The sequence below is a fragment of the Mytilus trossulus genome, chromosome 3 (assembly GCF_036588685.1).
Source record: "Mytilus trossulus isolate FHL-02 chromosome 3, PNRI_Mtr1.1.1.hap1, whole genome shotgun sequence".
Classification (NCBI taxonomy): Eukaryota; Metazoa; Mollusca; class Bivalvia; order Mytilida; family Mytilidae; genus Mytilus; species Mytilus trossulus.
In genome coordinates, this window is record NC_086375.1 from 9,883,015 (window position 1) to 9,903,538 (window position 20,524).

A 20,524-nucleotide genomic window follows, 5' to 3' on the forward strand; every position below is an offset into this window, starting at 1 on the left:
TCAGACGGACGGACGAACGAGCGAACGGGCGGAAGGACGGACAGACTAGCCTGAAAACATAATGCCCATAAATGGGGCATACAAATTTATTGTTGAAAGGGAAAATAGTGATTTGGCAAAAATGAAAGTAAGGTAGAGATTAAAAGGAGGCGAGCATTTGTCGGGATCGTGTGTTTATAAGCTCGGGATTTGACTTTTACCATAAGCAGCATTGTAGCAAAGGAGGAGAATAATTGTGGTCTGAGTCTGTATATACCCGCGATTTCGCGGGTGTGTTCTAGTTATGATATATAATAGAAAATACTCGCGAAACATACTTTGGTTCATTATTTAAAGATAAATAATTTTAGTGTTAGACGATATTAAGGAAGCTGGCTTGTTATGTTTTGGATTTTTTGTCAGATTTTCGGAATCCTCTGGTCTTATCCATTTGAATGTCTTGAAAAAATATGCCCGGTGACTCCCATTTTTCTTTTTGTAAATCTTTTACAGGTATAATGATAAGTCATCTGTAAAAAGTCCTTTGAATACGCCATTTGATTAGCGACTTTCCGTTTTGAATTTTCTGCGGAGTTTAGTATTTTTGTGATTATATCTTTTCAACTTAGTTTTGTGTCATGCCAAACCTCCCGCTTTCATGGCAATATTAAATATAATATTAAAATGACAATATTACTTGACAGGACTGCAATACAAATAAATGGGAGAACATATAGGACAGAGAAACACACGAATAAAATAGCTAACTAAAGGTATCAGGTTTAAAAATTGATTCGCCAGACGCGCGCTAAGTCCACACAAGACTAACCAGTGAGGCTCAGATGAAGAAAGTTCGAAAGCCAAAACAAGTACAAGGTTGCAGAGCATTAAGGACCATAAGTTCCGAAAAATTGTGCCCAATACGGCTAGGGTTTTCTGCCTTGGATGAGATCATCCTTATTATTTAGAATAATTCACATTTTTGCAAACTGAAAATTTTATAAAAAATATCTTAGATAAACATGATAAAACCGAAGTGGTGACAAACTACAGAATGAAAACGGATACATCAAACAATCTTAACCAGCACATAAAAAAATCATAGCCGAGTTAGACAAAGCTATCAACGCACAAAGTGACGTCTCATTTGAATTTTCTAAAAAAAATCCCCAAAAAAAAGGATAGAATTAGGATAGAATTCAAGATCAGATTTGTAATAATAACAATGAAAATTACAATACTAATTGATATCAAATTGTGGTAGTAATGAGATAATTAATTGTATAATCTAGCTATGTCGGTATTTCTTCTGAATCAAACTGTAAACCAAATATATCGTATGTATTGAATTAACCCAAAATAAAATCTAATAACTTAACTGTAAACAGTACCGTATTAAATTATGCTTGCCCAGTGTGGAAAACACATGACCCTCTTGTCCACTAGGGTCTGGTGGGGTATACAAAATTAAGAATAATGGCAAAATCAATAATACGAGAAAAACGGACCAAACCAATAAAGAGAAAAAAAATTACGTTTAATTGAATAAAGAATAACTTAAGAAAATAGTAAAATAAGGTAATAAAATACTGATTACAAAAATATATGCTGTTCAGAATAAAGAAATTATATATCTATAATTACATAAAATTTAATAGTAAATGCACTGCTATGATGATTTTCAGAAAATACATCCAAACCCTCCCCAGTGTCAGTGACAGTAATGACCATGAATATCGTTATAAGATCTTTGTCTTGCAAGTATCATATTTTTTACACGTCATAAATGTCGTATACTACAGAAAATCGTGATTATCATTAATATGAAATAATCAAATCGTGTTTTTTCCATTAATCAAAACATAACACATATTATACAATAAACAGAAGCTAGGGCTCTGAATGACGATTGGTTCAAATAATAATAGATCACTGTATAGCCTTCAATAATTAGTCATTATCGTATTAGTGTCAGGAGGTCATTTGTTGGACATTCACATTATTGTTTCTCTGATTAAATTTCCATGAATAAGATAGAATTATGATTAGAAAAGTATTACGTATTGGACATATCGAAAACGTAAGAACGACCCTGTAGAAATCATGAACTATGTTGGAAACCTGCAAATCTATCAAGTAACTGAATAAATTTAACGGACCTATACTATAATGAACTTATATTTACCTCATAGATTTCTTTGATCAATAAGTGTTATCCTTTAGCTAAACCCAGCGGCAGGTATCATGACGCTTATCAAAACATGCAAATGAAATTAAAAAAAGAAAACATACGTGATCATAATGAAAGGAGATAAACAATGCAAGGAAAATTATTTAAAATCGAAAGCATTTTGTTATATACATGTATTATCAAATGAATCACTTATGAAACAGGCATTAATTCTGTTCGTGATACATTTGCATAAATATCGAAGAACATACCAAAAGTGCTTTCAGAAGAAAAGAAAACCAAACTAAAAATCGGAGAGAATCTCGGGTGCCCCGGTAGGTTCAGCAGATCCAGCTCCACGTGTGTCACTCGTCGTGTTAATCATGAAACTACATAACAAATTTAATAAGTCAAATACGGTAGGTCTCATTCTTGAGAAAAAGAGGATGGGATTGGGATTACGGCAATTGGCCGTTCCAGAATCTAAAGCATCATGACTTATTTCATTGTTCGTACCCCAAAATGAAAATAACGTCACGTCATTGTGTTAATTTAAATTTTCATTGTTTATGACATTTTAAACCAATCAGGACGTTTTAGTGTACACTTTTGAAAATATTACCAAGGATGCATTAGATTTTGAAACTGCGAATTGAAACAGAGCTTTCGTCGTCTGTGAAACAGGTACTCCATAACGGTCATTCAAGTCGTGATAGCGTCAATTAAATATTTCGAAAGAATGATTTCAACTTTACCAATTGGAACTCATCGCTATATATATCTGCCTTGTAGAATATAAATATATATTGATAAAAATATTTTTTTAAATGATGGAAATAGTTAATAAACTTTTATTTTCATTGATTGTCTAGCAGTTTTTGTTTAAAAATTGTTAAAAAATATTTATATATGAATCCAAAAATATTTGAAGGAATGCAGATTAACACAAATCAAAAGTGGAATTTTATCTATTTTATGAAAAAAAATTCAAACTTTGTACAGAAAAAATGTTACTAAATACAAAATTCAATAAAACCACACATTTGCCCAATAAAACACTGTAATTGTATAACATCGCTGATAGGAAAAAGGTTATCCAAAGAATTCAGAAATCGTTCGGTTGTCGCAAAATGAATGAATATATGTACTGAAGCACGGGTGTCATACGGTTATCGAGAGAAATGATCGTGAAAGAATATCTAACGGCGGTCAAGTATTGAGAGACGATCGTGAAAGTTCTGGTAACGGATCGTGAAAGAAATTAAATGTACATTCTAGTTCAGAATCTTTGAAACAATCGCTTAATTTTCAAAACGCGGAACAAATCCGAACAAAAAAAATATGTCTGTCAAAATGGTTTAACTTCCTCAACATAACTGTGAAAGAAAATAAAGAAAATATGAAGTACTTTTTGAAAAAACACAAAAGGCGCAATGCGTGTCTATAAGATTAATTACAAATAACACGCTTTTTGTAACTATAATGGTTATACTTCAGAATATCATGATATATTTAAAATTCAATCTTTGGTGTATCTGATAGTACAGTAAAATTAAAGTATTTTCTTCCATTAAAAGCGTTAATTTGTTTATGAAAACCTTGAATTTGTAGAATTTCCATCAAATTAGATCGTGAAAGATCAAACAACGAATTATTTCGATCGTGAAAGAAAATGCGTGACCAGACTTAATACTAGTAATCAGAAATCAGTATTTCTTTTGCCATTTGATAAATCTGCACGTGATTGAAGCCTGTAACTGTTTTGATAAGGATGAACAGTAAAGCTATTATCTTTTTTTCTATTCAACACTTTACCTCGAAAGTTAACAAAAACCAAACTAATAATGTGTCTAAATAAGTGTGAAAGATTCAGCTCTGTGAATAGGTCTAGTGCACTTCAGGAAGACCGACACTAGTTAGCCAATAAAAAGGATATGTAACGTTTAAACCAACATGTTATCCATCAAACAAAAAATCATAGCAAAAACAGCACATTTCATGTGTAATTTGGGATTGAACGATAACCAACATTTTGTGCAACAGAACTTTTTAGGTTCTTTATAAACGACGCAGATAAGGATTGATTAAAGGTATAGTACATACTATCGAATACCAAAGCGCAAATGCTGTAATGTCTTGTTTGCTTTACTTATGATAGTATATTTGTTGAACGTCTATAATATCAAGGGTTTTACTAGAAGTGTCATATGCGCTTAAGATTGTCAATGTTTCATAAAAAAAGGTCAAGGTCAGATGAACCATGCCATACAGATCTCTACAAATATCCCGTACACCACATAAATGTGTTCCGATCCTTACAGTGCCTTAGAAACTGACAAATGTAAAAGTTATGCTTGGCCAATTAATTCGGAACATAAGGTCAAAAGTATATGAACCCAGACCGACAGCCAGACATAGACATCTTACTATCATTCAATTAATCAAACACAATTGAAGTCATCATGGTCATATAAGAAACATGCAGACAGACACCATGAACACCATACACGAAACACCGTCGCTATCGCATACATGTATACATTCAACAGGCCAAACAACACAAAACAAACATTGCTGAATGATGCATGATAATGAGTTCAATTGTCTTTTCCAATTGCCGTAGTTTGTTATATCTTTTTCTTTTCATTTTCTTAAATATTAATACTTTGAAATTTTAAAACCTATTGAGGATGTTGACCTATCTAACCTTTCTCATTACCAATAACAAATATCAATTTTCATATAATGGAAGAATAATTTGAACGTCTTCGTAGCATCAGATCTTTCATCATCCTTTTCACGATCTTCAAAAATGTGGTACGTGATCTTACACGATCCTAAAAATCAATTTTGTGTAAATAGTTCTTTATTTACTAAGTTTCAGATTATATTTACACAAAATAACTATGAGAACCGTTTAACTAATTCAAATACAATGCCCTTATTCTGTTAAACGTAGTTAAGCAAGTGGAATTTGTGAAAAAATCGTGTTTATTTACATTTTTTATGTCATTGAAATGTCGAAAAGCAATCTGCCTTTTGTCGTTTTGTAATGACTATGTATTTTTGAAACTGGATATTCTGACAAACTGATCATAATGTTGAACTATTTTGACAGACAGTTATATTTTGTCGTGAATGTGTCTGTGTAATTAATAAAATTAGAATATGTATTGACCTTTCATATGTCTTCTCGATTAAATGTCTTTCACGATCCGTTACCACTACTTTCACGATCGTCTCTCAATACTTGACCGCCGTTAGATATTCTTTCATGATCATTTCTCTCGATAACCGAATGACACCCGTGTGAAGACTCTTTAATAATCAGTACAACTAGTGGAAACGTGCTTCAAAAATTGAACTATTGATGTTTAAAATTCAACTCTAGATTGTATGTAAAAGTTAACAATAAAAAACTATACTGAAAAAAAAAAATATATTGATCAAAGTAATAAAGAATTGAAATATAACTGTAAAAACGACAAATGTATGAACATGCATTAGAAGACGACAAAAAAAAAGAAAAAAAAAGTAAAATAAATCACAGATTTGCTCTGGATTCGTATTGATCGAGAAATAACGTCTGTTCAAGTTTTAAAAAAATATCATAGATTTTACAATGATATCTAGGTGTGATAGACTTAAACCACAAATAATACCTTAATGTCAGTAGCAGAAACGAAACATTATCACTAAAATATATTTAACTAAAAAAACATTTAAACATTTTGCTCTTTCGAACATGAACAAGATTGTATCTGTGTTTGTTAAAATAAAGGTTATACGAGTAGATTGGTATCAAATAAAGGCAACAGTAGCATACCGCTATATTGTAGTAGTCAATAATCAATAAAGCGAAGCCAAATACAGGTTACAAACAAAAACCGCTAGAACACATCAACTATATGAGAAGAGAAAAACGGAATACAGAAAAACTAAACTGCTATAAAAACAAACGCCAACATAAAGTTGTTTTAACCGCAGACTGACCCTTATTATAGACGAAGATTGTAAAAAGTAAAATCACAAAAATATAGAAATCGTATTAGGAAGAAAATGGTGGATAAAAACCTGGTTTTATAGCTACCTTAACCTCTCACTTGTATGACAAACACATAAATTGACAACGATTTATGAACAAAACAAACAGACATAATAACAGGTAAAAATGTAAAAAATAGAATGACTGAATGCTAGTTCGCTGTGTCTAGCTTCTATACTCTCGTTGTAGGGAGGACACAGTAGGATTCACCAATTTACTTACATCCAGGCACCTTTTGTTTATATTCTTAAAATGGTTGATACATGATCCATGAATAAGGAACTTGTGTTTTTATAACAGACTAATAGTTAAAGTTGTCGCAATTTGGAGCAGGATCTGCTTACCCTTACGGAGCACCTGAGATCACCCCTAGTTTTTGGTGGGGTTCGTGTTGTTTATTCTTTAGTTTTCTATGTTGTGTCATGTGTACTATTGTTTTTCTGTTTGTCTTTTTCATTTTTAGCCATGGCGTTGTCAGTTTGTTTTAGATTTACGAGTTTGACTGTCCCTTTGGTATCTTTCGTCCCTCTTTTGTTCCTGAACTTGGCTCTAATTAGAATACATTTGTATGACCACAAGAAAAAAATAACTACTGATTCCAGAAAATAACATATTGCAAATATATGTTAAAGCATTTTCTAAATCAATCATTCTATGAAATGACAAAAAAGTATTGAACAAATTGTCTTGGTGTTTGTTTTAATAAAACCTATTGCCCCCTAAAAAATACCAATACCTTGCAAAGAAAATAAAAACCCGATTGAAAGTGTTACGTAACTTTACAGAGCTTTTTAATACAGTATAGAATCTTATTTATAACATTATCCCAATGTTTTATGAAGTGGACTCTTTAGAGACAGTGATTTTGAAGATGTTACATCACAGATGGAGAAACTAATTCAATCATTTATTGAGCATTAATGATAACATAAAGGTGTTCACTGTTCGACTACAAAACAATGTTAAAATAAAACACATAGATGTCACAGGGTTACAGTCTGCACCAACGATATCAAGTAACCGGTGTCAGCCTTATACAAATAGCTATTAAAGGTACCAGGATTCTTATTAAATACACCAAACGCGCGTTTCGTCTTCAAGAGACTCATCAGTGACGCTCAGATCTAGATAGTTATAAAGCCAAACAAGTACAAAGTTATTTTTGTCATGAATCGGGCCGTTTTCTTATTTGAATTGGTCATAATTTTAGACCAGGTTTGGCCTACTATAGTCGACTATGCAGTAAGGGTTTTCTATAATTATTGAAGATCTAACAGTTGCTAACATCCCTCATTATTAAAGCTAATATGGGTAGTGGTTTCATTTTGCCATTTGATAAGGGGCTTTTTTTATTTAAATTCTTATTGGAGTTCATTTTTTTTTTGTTATTTTACTTTTCATAGGCACTCAAACCGCCTCTTCATATGGCAAACATTCTTGGAAAAGTCCAACTAGTTAAACAAAAGAAGTACGTAAACAGAAGCTTCTTTGGATTTCATATAACCCACATACGATACTATTAAAAAGGGGGAAAATTTAATGGAAAAAGATAACCATTTATTTAAAGTAGTTTTATTTAATGAATCTACAATCTGCATATCTTATATATAAAGGCAATAGCGGTATACCGCTGTTCAAAAGTCATCAATCGATTGATAGAAAAAAATCGAGTTACGAATTCATTAATGAATTATTTTCCTCGTTTCTCCATCTGGACATGTGTGCATTATGTTAGATTTCTAAAACAAATGGCGAATGTATATAGATCAAAGGTTTTTACTCCGTCGATATGCCTAAAATATCTTCGTTTATCATGCGATTCTTCAGGGTTTTTTAATTCTTGGTTTTAGTATTCAAAATGGTTTAACAAGTTCTGAACTTCTATAAACTACTGTTTCAATTTATGGTATCGGGTTGATACTGCCTTTGTCGCACGATTAGTTCCATTTCAGGCGTTTGGAAAATACCGCAACTGGTGGAATATTAGTTCTGGCACTGGGGTGATACCTCAGGTATTTCCATTATCTTCCACGGGGAGGATGCCTCTACAGTGGACGGTTATTCCTTGAGTGTATCATCAGCTTAGTCAGTGTGTCGGTGTGTTAGGAGAGTATGTATGCAGTACGAGTGACTGGATATAAAAATTGAACATGTTACTTCACTGCTTTCAGCAAAATCTGAAAAAAAAATAGACAAATTAAGTGATAAATGTATACTGTGGAATGCTAGTGTGAACATAGCAGATAAAACCAATATTTTTAAAGAGGTATCTCAATCCTATTCTTCATGTATAAGTCACCTTGATACACCGGACCTCGCCTGTGAAAATAGAAGGCCATGTAAACATGCTCTTAAACTTCATACTTTATGGGGCCTTTTTAACTTGTTTCGATTTGAGCGTAACTGTTAATGAGTCTTTTGTAGTCGAAACTCTCGTTTGGTGCAAATACAAAATTCGAAAAAATCAAAAAAAAATCGATACAGCATATATTCAAGAGAAAAGAAGCAATTGACAAATAAGAAAATGTATAAACAAAAAAAGGGAAAAACCACAAGGTCAAGAGAAAGATACACAAAAGGCACATTAGAAAGCGTAAATCTCAAAAGAATCATCACAAGTTTAGAGAATGCAATACCCGAAAGGCAAGCTAGAAAATGAAAATCACAAAAAAAAAACACACACAAAAAAGGCACGCTAGAAAATAAAATTTGAAAAAAGAGACATGAAACGATTTAAGTCATATTACTTAGTATACAAGTTTCTTATAATACAATAAGAAGAAACTTGAACCAATTAATAAATGCAGATATATAAACAACACAGATTCATGGAGCACGTAAAAACAAATGTAATGATAATTCAAATATATTTGTTGTTTGTTTATGTTTTTCATATGTTTGCGTTTGTAATAAAATTTTGGTACAACAGTGGTTAAATAATTTGGTGTATGACTTTTTTTTTCACAATCAGTTAATAATATATATATACATTTCATGTGTTAGCTTCATTTCCACCACTGTTTTTACCTTGCACTTGTGCTATGCGGTTGTAAAATTGCTAACGAAAGGTGTCGTGGGTAATGCAAGCAAATACTTAGGCGTTACTATCAGTAACAACCTATCCTGGGACAATCTCCGGCGTAGAGATCATATCCGTTCCATACATGCACCGCAATACTACACTTGAGTGTAGTGTTACGTAGTATTGAACGGAACGGGTATGTGATCTCTGCGCAGCAGATTGATCCTGGGATAAACACATTGATGGTATTGGAGGCAAAGGAAATAAAACATTGGGATTTATCCGAAGAAATCTAAAAGGTTGCACAAACCATTAAAAGCAGCAACATATACAACCTTCAGTGGAATATTTCTGCACAGTTTGGGATCCATCGAGCCAAAAAAAGATCAAAACATTAAAACAAGTTAAGACCAGCAAGATTTATTTATAATAACTAACAAGAAAGAACAAAAACTGACACCTATAGACAGTCATTATTCCCAAACACCATCAGGGATTGGAATATACTTCCAGCTAAAACAACATCGGCTGACTCGATAGAGGGATTCAGAGATGCTCTGAAAGCATAGCGAGCATTTAGTTTAGATTGTAGATTGGCGAACGTTTTAAATGTAATTTGTAAATTCAAATGAGAATACTTGCTGCCTTGCCTGGCACTGCGCTAAGTTTTGGCGGAACCATGCACATTCAATATGATTTCGGTTACTTACTTGGACGAAGAAGCAGAATGCCAATGCGTACGGTAAATCAGTCGGAGAACTAGAGTACAGGAAGGCAATAGTTCAATACATTTATAAAGATTTTGGATAAAATAAAAGATTACACGTTAAGATTTGAAAAAACTTTCGAGTATATAAAACATGTTTATATGTTGTTGTTTTTTTTTAATTGAGGTATTATGTGACTTAAGATACTATTTAAAAAAAACACACACTAAAAGGCAAAACACAAATGTAAACAAAAGAAGTAAAGACATTATATATATAGTCGAAAGAAATAAAACAAAAATATTAACAATGGTCATTTAAACGTCTCAAATAAGATTATATACTAATTTCCTTCTAAATTTACTAAAATTTCTATAACGGTAAGCAATTTCTGATCAATCTATATCACCCATTTTGTTTACTTTCTTGTCATGTAATATTTTATTTGCTTCTGTCGGCAATCTCTTCTCACCATTCTTTAAATAAAAGTATTGACAACGTATAGGTAACTATGACCTATTGTATACACATAGACTAGGGTCTAGTTTGGGGTCGGGAATAGAGGGGACTTCATTTCTGTATTTCATTTTATAATTTTTGTATGTAATTTTTCTCTTATGTTTATCTCTAATATATTCCATTCTTTATATTACAGCACCTCGTCGATTTTTTTTCTCCCCCCTCTTTATTCTACATGTTTTGCAAATGATTCCCTTCTAGTATTTTGAAAACGACATCCAGACCCTCATAGACGATTTATCAGACTATTTAAATCTGTATAAGTCTACATTTATTTCTGGAATAGTCTTACATTTATGAATTGTTTAAAAAAGATTCAATAGGTCTTTTTGCAACAATTGTCGCAATACTCTTATACGAACAAATATTTTAAAAAGGAAATAAAAAACTTGATGTGTCGTTCTCATGTCTCGTAAACATTTACCACTCATCTTTTCTCATTGTTATATAAACTTAACTACCGCTTTTTAAGTTCCTATTTTCGATAAATTTCCCTTTTTAGAATTTATACTTTGTATATAACTTACCACTGATTAAAACGGTGTTATAAGTACTTACAGAAGCCGTTGTATGATAATTATTCCAGCCTACAACAAAATTCACCTTTTCCGGGTTTTTCCTCTATCCAATCGGTTTTGATTTTCTGGAAATAGAAAAATTTAATTTAATGACATCAAACAAATCTATATTTATCTGAACCCATTTACTATTGACCCTATTCTTTATTATATGTATATTTAATATAAATAGAAAAGCATCGGCTTGCATATCTACATGGACTTGGTCAGTTCCAATGGACACAAGAATAATATTCCAGGTATGCTTTCAGATTAAAGTTATAAATTACTGAAAAATAATTTTGTTTGATATACTAAAACGTTATCTTTATTTATTGAATTAATTTTTTTTATATGTATTTTTTTTATTTATTAAAGTTTCTGGATTGCTTCGAGTGTATCTTATTTTTTTGCAGTCGTTTTTACATTTTTACACAATTTATTATAATATATATTATTTTGTTGGTAATACACTGTGTGCCATCCTTATGTTTTACATGTGGGTCTTCTGAGCAAAGACAATGTTTGGCAATTACATTAAAAGATATTGAAAAGGAACAAACTTTTAAATTTTCAATATATCTTATTCATTAATAGTATACAGTATATTCAATGATCGTGTAAACTCTTTGAAAAGTTTGAAATAAAATTAACGCATTTCATCCGGTTAGTAATGAATTAATTATAAATGTACATTTTTGATAGCCTATTACAAATCAAAATTAGGAATACAAGAAAAAAGAAATATGTCTGCTTGCTAATCATTTTGTAAAATGTATGTAGATTTCAATAGAATGCAGTGCCAATATATTTCGATGAGAGACTACTTAGTGTTCTGTCAAATCTTGAATGCACTGTTAAATTTAAGACGAAGAGGCTATACAGAACAAAGATTTAACCATTAAATAATTATCAAAAATGCTGACTGTCACATTTAGATATTTATATAAAAAAAAGAGAATGCCTTCAATTTTAAACAATCTTAACAAATATGAATAATGTCTTCTTTAAAACACACAAATAAGATCCTAGAATTGGACTAGAAGTTAGTCTAGATTCTGTAAATGAAATTAAAAAGAATAGCTTAATAAATCAATTAAAAAATAAGAACCACTTTATCTTATGAATGCATTGAAACTTGTTATCTTTTTGTCGTGTCTGGTATACATGTTCTAAATAGGAGTCATCTCTTTTGGGTCTTACAGCTGATTTCCTAATGCTTGAAAAGTAAACAATTGGTTGGCTTGCTTTGTTTGAATAACTGTATATACAAGCTTTGTAAATAAGATTGACATCTCTAACAATTTATATAGATATAGGAAGATGTGGTGTGAGTGCCAATGAGACAACTCTCCATCCAAGTAACAATTTAAAAAGTAAACCATTATAGGTTAAAGTACGGCCTTCAACACGGAGCCATGGCTCACACCGAACAACAAGCTATAAAGGGCCCCAAAATTACTAGTGTAAAACCATTTAAACGGGAAAACTAACGGTCTAAAATATAGGCATAGTTTAACCTGTTTATATCATATTTGAATTTAATTGGGTGTTACCCTAATGATTGTACAACATACTAAACAAAGCAAGCAAGCTTACCAAAGTTTTGTTCTACATGCATTAGGAAATTAGCTGTAATATTTTGTTAAGTGATGCTTTTGGAGAGCAAACAGTTCACAGGGCCTCATTAATATTAAAACATTGACAGTCCATATATGCATACATATGCTCTGTTTTGGAAAACACAAACAAACTGTATAAAAAAATGCAGTAATTGTTACTTGAAAATTATATAAATTGACAGACAAGACAATCATTGTTTTGAAAAATGTATGTATATGTACATGTACAGTATACATCATTTGATGTGTGATACAGACAAATCTGCAACTTTTGAAATACTGTCATTGGGTATCCACAAGAGTTTGAATGGGGTCCTTCATGTCTGTATTTAATAGGAATGACATTTGTATCTTTAAAAAATACGCTTTTCAGCCTGAAAAGTGCTAATGAGAATTATCATATCATTAGAGTCATCTGCAATTACATGATTTCTTTATTCTGTGCATAGTTAATTACTGTAATTATGTTTATTGAATAATCATATTATTTAATTTTTCCACAGTTACTCTTTATATTTTTGCATTCCATTATTTTTTATTTTTTATTTTTGTTTTGCTCATTTTTGCTCATTTTGCTTATTTTGCTTATTTTTGTTTTGCTCATTTTACCTTATTTATTTTTTTTGATTTGCTCATTTTCTGTTCTGTATACCCCATTCAAACCTGTATACAAGATACAAGAAATTAATTATAACTTCGGATGGGCTGTCGGTCTGTGAGTGTGTCGCCCGTTTAATATTACTACTTCGGTTTATCAAATACATATTGATTACCAGTTAACCTTCACAAGATTCAATATTCTTTATTTCTTAAACACCATATAGTTAAATGGTACAAAGAAGTCCATCAAAAGTTATAATATAACATTAACACACATGACAAGATGAGATAGAATTTTGGTATGCACAAAACATGTTTTTTTAAATATCTTATTTCTGCATAGTTCGCTCTTATTCGATATTTTGGAAAGCCAAAAATGATATGTCTTTTTTTAGAATAAGATGAAATGAAATAAAAAAAAAAATTGAAAGCAGAAAACAGCCAAGACCGTCACACATTAACATTGCGACAGGTCGGTGAAGCTTTGCAGCTAATTTCCTAATGCATGTAGTTTAAAGGTTTGATCGGCTTGCTTGCTTTGCTAGTATAAATGTTTGCACAATCATTCTAAGAGCATTATAAAAGCTAAGGCTCCCTCTATCTATTGCTTGCAATTATAAAACTTAAGTAAAATACTGGAGCAAACAGTTATACAAACAAAACAAGCAAGCCAACCAAGCTTTTAAACTACATGCATTTGGAAAATAGCTGTAATGATTTAATTTTATTAATCATTTAATGATTACACGTACTGTTAGTTTGGTAATTTTTAACGTAATATATTACATTCAGCTCTAGTAAGAAAAAATCAATCACAAGCAGTTTTTGTTCGGTGTCAATTGTTTGATTCTCCCATCTGCTGATTCAAGTCTTACAGTTAATATATTTTTAAAATGATTAAAATGGTTATATCCTTTAAAACAAGGATCTATCATTATTTTTCGCCACGATTTTGACTTATTACATAGTATCCATCAACGTTTTTTCATGGGTTTCTACGGTTTAGAATGAAATTTGGAATTAAATTATAAGAAACGACTGTAATATGTTTTCTGTCCATTCGAAATAACTTTAAAATGTGGTACACACTGTTAAATAACCCGCTACGCGCGTTATTCAGTGTGCACCATTTTTTTTTATGTTATTTATTCATTGACAGAAAAATATATTACAGTATTCCTTAAAAAAATGAATTTAAGGAATTGGGGTTTATAAGTCAAAGAGACAACAACCTTATATACAGCACAACAGTAAAGAGCAGATTTCCGTTCAAATTATATCTTTTATAATAAATGCATGGCTATATAATATGCATAAATTTGATAAATTATTTTCCTAAAAGTAAATAAACATAGAAATAATAATTATGACAATAAACATAATAATGATATTAAAAGAGCTCCCCCTTTCCACCCTTAACAAATTTCGTCAGTACATAGACATTATACTTGATAAGTTTCCAAGAAAATGAAAAATTCAATAATTCAAAAAAAAATTAAAAAAAATTACATCATAAAGATATTTAAGTGCATATACACACAGTAAACGTATTAAAAGGCACGCGGTCACGTGACGAGTTTCCCGTGGTATATTTAGTATTTAAATATCACAAGATAAGATTTATTTATTCAAATTTGTTTGTGAAAGTTTTTCAATACACATCAGACAAACTCATAAACAATCATAGGCAAACATCCTTATAGTTCAATTAGACCAATGAAACCTTTTATAAGATCGACGTGACATTTTGAATATTAAGTATAGGTTCCTGAGGTTTGACCAATTATTTATTAATATGAAGTTAATAAAATAATGTTGAAGATTTTTTTTTAAAGTAGTGATTTTAAGAGTGGAAATAATTGCCAAATTCAGACAATAATTTTCAGTCAAAGAAAAGACAAAGCATAATAATAACAGAACGATTATATATAATACACATTTACACTATTAGGTTTATCAATTTATTATCTAACCTGATCGAATACCTGTAAGCCAAAATATATAAAAAAAAAAAGATCGTGATGGTGATGAGAATGGCTGAGCGTTTTATTGGTCAGTGGACAATTTTTCTTGTTTTTTTTGTCGGGTTTAAGATGGTCAGTGGTAAATATTTCTTGTTTTTGTCGGGTTTATGATGGTCATTATGCACATATATATATACAGTCATGCATTTATTAGAAAAGACTATATAATCTGAAGTTTGTTTCTTCAGTAGTGTGCTGCACAGGTACTAGTAAATAGTGGAAAAACTTGATAGAAATCGTGTTTTTATATTCTAGAAAACAAATGTAGTTATCAGTATTGTATGGTTCTTTTAGTAATTTTATAGGATTGTAAAAGTGTTGTCCGCGTTCCCTACAAAATGTACTTCGGACAACGCTTTTATACATAAATTTACAAAAAGAAGCATTCAATTTTTGTTTGTTAAACTTTAAAGATGACCACTATCATCGCTGTGTAATAAATAGTTAATTAATCTTTTGATAGCGATTGTGTGTCAAATTCTGCATCAAAACATATTCTGGGCGGAGAGCATACAGTTTTATTTCGCAACATAGTACTTTGCCGCAGGATTCCAGGAGAACTTTGGCAGCAGTTAACTTTTGTATGTTCAATGTGTTTGCTCTTTTTTGAGTTTTGTGTTCTTGGACATATTCTCAGCAGACCAAATCAAATTAAAAACATTGATCTTATAGAAATTAGTGACTTTATAAACAACATTACCATAAAAATCACTTTTATTAAGGTTTTACAGCCAAACTTTTTAACTGAATTTGATAACGAAGTTCATAGATTAATAATTAACAATGCATTACACATTCATTACTTTTATTAAAATCTCAAAAGTCTTACATAATGCGCTAAATAATTCATCGATAACAAAACATGAGATATATCATGGTAAACATTGATAATAAAAAGACACTGCAAGAAGGCAACATGACACAGTTATGAATTTCTTATACGGGTCGCTACTATATAAATATCTCTGTGAAATGATTAAACATATTTGAGTAAATCATATAAACTAGAATGATATCTTCCACCTTAAAAAACGTTGTTGACCTTTTAAGAGTTTTAATACACAATAAAGCAAACATCCTGGTCCGTCGCGTTGACCAATTGAAAGGTTAGACTAGGTTCACACAATTCTCTCTTATAAAACCACCCATTTTATCGTTCGATAATTTGAGAGATGCCTGCTGATACGTCAAACGGTATATAATAAACAAATTGAGTTATCTTTCATAATTTTCAGAAAAGTTTTTGATAAATTTGACAGAAACAATTTACTGGCGTTTAAAACTTGTAAATTCAGTTTGAAAATATAAATCAAGATAAACAAAACACACAATACTCTTTTTCTCTATTCTTTATTTTTTTGAGAATTATTCTGTTATCGTTATTTAATAGCATTTTTTCTTTATTCTTTATTCTAAGCCTATTTTTCTCTATTCTCTATTTGTTTTGGACATTCCTTTTCTATCATTTATAATTAATCTCCCCATTATTGCTGTTTTCGCCTCATGTTTTACCTATATTTTTCTCTTACCTCTTTTTTGTGTTAAAAATGAGAAGACATGGCCTGATTGCCAACGAAGCATTTATTCACAAGAGATGAAATGAAGTGGGGTAGTAAGCAATTGAAGCATGATAGTTTTTTTTGTACATTATTCTCTATCTTATAAACTCGACTCAATACCGCCTAATAAATGTTTTGAAATCGAGTATTTCATAGGTCCAAAATAGCTAACATTTCAAAAATTTGATGAAATAAAAGCGATAAGCCTCCTATATTCAGAGACGTATTTAGTTTTTTTTTATAAGCCCCCCCCCCCCCTCCTCCACACACACTCCCAATGTCACCTTAGTGGTGCCCGGCTTTTCAAAATCATGAAACCGCATCTGAAATTTGTTTCACTAGCACACACATATATCTATATTTAAAAAGTCAATTTGGGAATGTTTTCTGAAACGTAGACAAATTAGAATATTTAACTCATATATCTTGCATATTTATAATCATGAAACCTTTTATTATACAATATTATACTAAAATCTAGAAGTTGTGACCCCTGAAAAATTGGTGTTGAAGATAATTGTTAGACATTTAGAAAATTTAATTATTTTGTAGCATACAAAACTTCTATGCCCTGTTGGAGGATTTTAGATTTTGGTTATAAATCTCTGGAATATTTTCAATTACTTAAAAATTGCTTAAATCTTTCACAAAACTATTTATGCCTTCCAAATTCATTTGTGATTGGCTAGATGTTCTGAAAATAAACGGAACTTTGTCGAAACTCTATAAAACTGTATTATAGAGGATTTAAGAATATATTATTTTAATAGTGTTTTTTTTAAAAGGAGAATGACATTGTTCTTCTTTTATTTCTTTTTTTATTTGGTTAAATTCAAATTATTTTATTGTATGATTTTGTTTATCGGAAGACCTTTGTGGGTTTTCAGATTTTATGTTTAGGTACGTGAATCATTCCATTCATTAAGATCTACAGAAATTATACAAGAATGATTAAACTGTCATACAAGTAAGTGAGAGTTAAAAAAAAATATATGATCATATTTGCTCATTAAAGATGATTATTGAAATTGGCCATATCTGAATAAAAAAAATAACAGTTTAATGAATATTTATTGCCAATGGGCCTATGGCCGATTGTTTTACAAACAAAAATAAAAAGGAATCAAAAATAGAAAAACTGAAATTTAGAAAGCATAGAAATGCTTAAGGAGGGGGGATAACTCTAATTTTATATTGTTTTTTGAGGAACTAGTATCGTAGGATATTTGAGAAGAACTATCAATTCATATTTCTTTTTTAGAAGAAATATACTGTTCACATAATTGTTCCTTTTTTCGTTTTTGTACGTATAAATGATAAATACATAAAACCCAAATAATTTTATAATATCAATAATGGATGTTACCTTTCGTAGAATTGTATGAGTATATCCCACAAAAGTTTGAATTAAAATGAGCGTTTGCAAGTCAGGGGATGTGCACTTATTTTATAGCCCCAAAAAAGTTTGACCTTGATCAGTACATTTTAATAAACATAGATTACACTTTTCGAGGTAAAATAATCTAAAGTCAAACATCCTTGTTTTAGGTTCAGCCAATGAGATCTCGTTGAAACGCATTTATTGTAAATTTGTGAAAAGGCTAAACGCAGTTTCACAGGGTCATGGTAAATCGATAAAGCCGCACCGAAGTCGTAAAATAAAGTTTTTTTTTCATCGTTTCAAAAAAGAAAAAAAAATAGGTGTTATTTTTTTACAGTGACCATGATGACATATGTATGAATTACAAATTATCACAAAAAAATGCAGAATAATTGTATATATATCATGGACACACCAAATTATTTTTTTTTTAAATTAATTTCGAAATTTTAAAAAGTTCCTTTTTAATATATTTGTACTGAACTTATACACATTTTTGTTTAAGAGGCCAGCTGAAAACCGCCTCTTGGGTTTGAATTATCTCGTTTTGTTGAAGACACAAACTAGACAATACAGGAAATGATTGTAGCCTTTATTTGTTGTCGTTTTTGGGGATAGATCATACCATCATTTCTGCGATGATAATTGATAATTGTAAAATTTAAGCGATTTCTTATATTAGGTTATTTTTTTATTTCGATATTTCCTCTTTTTCTCCTATTAGTTCAACAGAAAAAAAGGACATTAACAAAAATGTATGCTTCTTCCAGAGGCAGATTTTAGCTTAAACAAACGGTGACCCCATTTTTTTATTTCATTTTTCTTTTAAGTATAGGATAAAGTTCATTTATGAAAAAATATAGCGAAATCCTATATTAGAAAAAAAAAATTCATTTATACACAGGAGCCCCCTTAAGATATTGAAAATAAAAAAGATTAAAAAAAAAGTGATTCTCTTGTTCCTTGCCCTTTGATAATGATATATGACATTTAATTGTGCACGGCGGGGAACATTGGATCGTTGTTCTTTACTGATTGGAAATAAACTTAGTATTTGAACCCAGATAGAAACGGGAATTCATAAGCCTAGGACTTATCACGATCTATTACAAATTGATTTTAGTATCACGTCGTTAACCATGTCGCAAGAAACAATATCAGGATATGATGTTTAAGCTGTTAGTTGCTAAAGTCAAATGAGAAGCCATCTCTTCACTAGGTTCAATTTCAAATGAAACATGTCCACGGGTCTGCGTATCAACCCTCTCCGCTTGCCTTATCCGATGACTTTATTTTACGAACAAAAGCTAATTTGAAACACTATTCTGAGATTCAACCATCTTGTTTACATAAATTAGATTATCCTAAATGAAAGCCCGAGCATGCTGCTTCGAAAATGACTGGACGTTATCCCCATATCCTCAGCATTGTTACATTTGGACACTTCCGAGTTAAACTGCTGCTTATTTTTTTTTGGGTCAAAATGATGTGGATGCTTGAGCATCTGAGCATACATGCAAGCTACGTCACGCAAGCGTATAATCTGAATACATTTGTTTTCACTGATACATGTACATCTTTATGTGAATTTCATCTGTACTGTATATAAATCTAATTTTTTTTTACAATTTTCAGATTTTTCTTACTTTGATAGACATGTTGTTCCTGTTCGTTTTGCCATCAGAAGGACGTTCATTACACGTGAGACACTGTCAGCAACCTGACGACATAGAGGAGGCTTTTAATAATCTCAGGAATCAATTAGATCTAACCGTACTATCGAATACAGAAAGTACGGAAATCATACCATGTCCTTCTCAAACGTTGAGTCATCATGGCGACCCTCAAAGACTGCGCTCTACTTGTCCCTGGATATGGGAAGCAAATACAGACAACACAAGATATCCACAAAAAATTTACAATGCCCGTTGTATATGTAGAAAATGTATAGGTTCATCAACAAAATATCATTGTGAATCTATTTTTACACGTGTGAAGGTTTTTAGAATTCTGAACTGTGTAAATGGTTTACTGCGATACGTTCAAGATGAACAACGTGTTAGTGTAGGATGCACGTGTGCCCATAAAAGAACACACCATAATTCATAGTGAAGTGGCAAGAAACCCTAGATTTTATGAAGATATAGAGAAGATCGGCATAGTTTAAAGTTAAATAGGGCAATGACATTTATTCTAGTCAAATACCGGTATCCGGGCATTCCAGCTTCCCCACAAAAAAACAACTAAGCGCCGCCAAGCAGTAGCCAACAGTGCCGAAACAATAAAAAATCCATCATTCTAGTCATATCAGATTTCATATTATGCAATGTGTTCAAAAA

At 31.0% G+C, this 20,524-nt stretch overlaps 1 protein-coding gene and 1 long non-coding RNA gene across 2 annotated transcripts; one reads left to right on the forward strand and one right to left on the reverse strand.

The window, feature by feature from the left end:
- Positions 1-8,249: 8,249 nt before the first annotated feature.
- On the reverse strand, positions 8,250-18,253 carry LOC134709218 (uncharacterized). Its single transcript, XR_010105924.1, has 3 exons — positions 18,171-18,253; positions 11,001-11,085; positions 8,250-8,371 (listed from the first exon to the last, which is right to left on the reverse strand). It is a non-coding gene; the product is annotated as an uncharacterized LOC134709218 (long non-coding RNA).
- On the forward strand, positions 11,236-20,294 carry LOC134709217 (interleukin 17-like protein). Its single transcript, XM_063569386.1, has 2 exons — positions 11,236-11,259; positions 19,821-20,294. The coding sequence occupies exons 1-2, from the start codon at positions 11,236-11,238 to the stop codon at positions 20,292-20,294; spliced, it is 498 nt and encodes a 165-aa protein (XP_063425456.1).
- Positions 20,295-20,524: the final 230 nt, after the last annotated feature.

What these genes read in the sequence shown, in the direction of transcription:
- LOC134709217 (XM_063569386.1), top strand. Translation starts at nt 11,236, where the DNA reads ATGGACACAAGAATAATATTCCAG. An exon ending in ACACAAGAATAATATTCCAG is followed by an intron (nt 11,260 to 19,820) that starts GTATGCTTTCAG and finishes TACAATTTTCAG; the next exon opens with ATTTTTCTTACTTTGATAGA.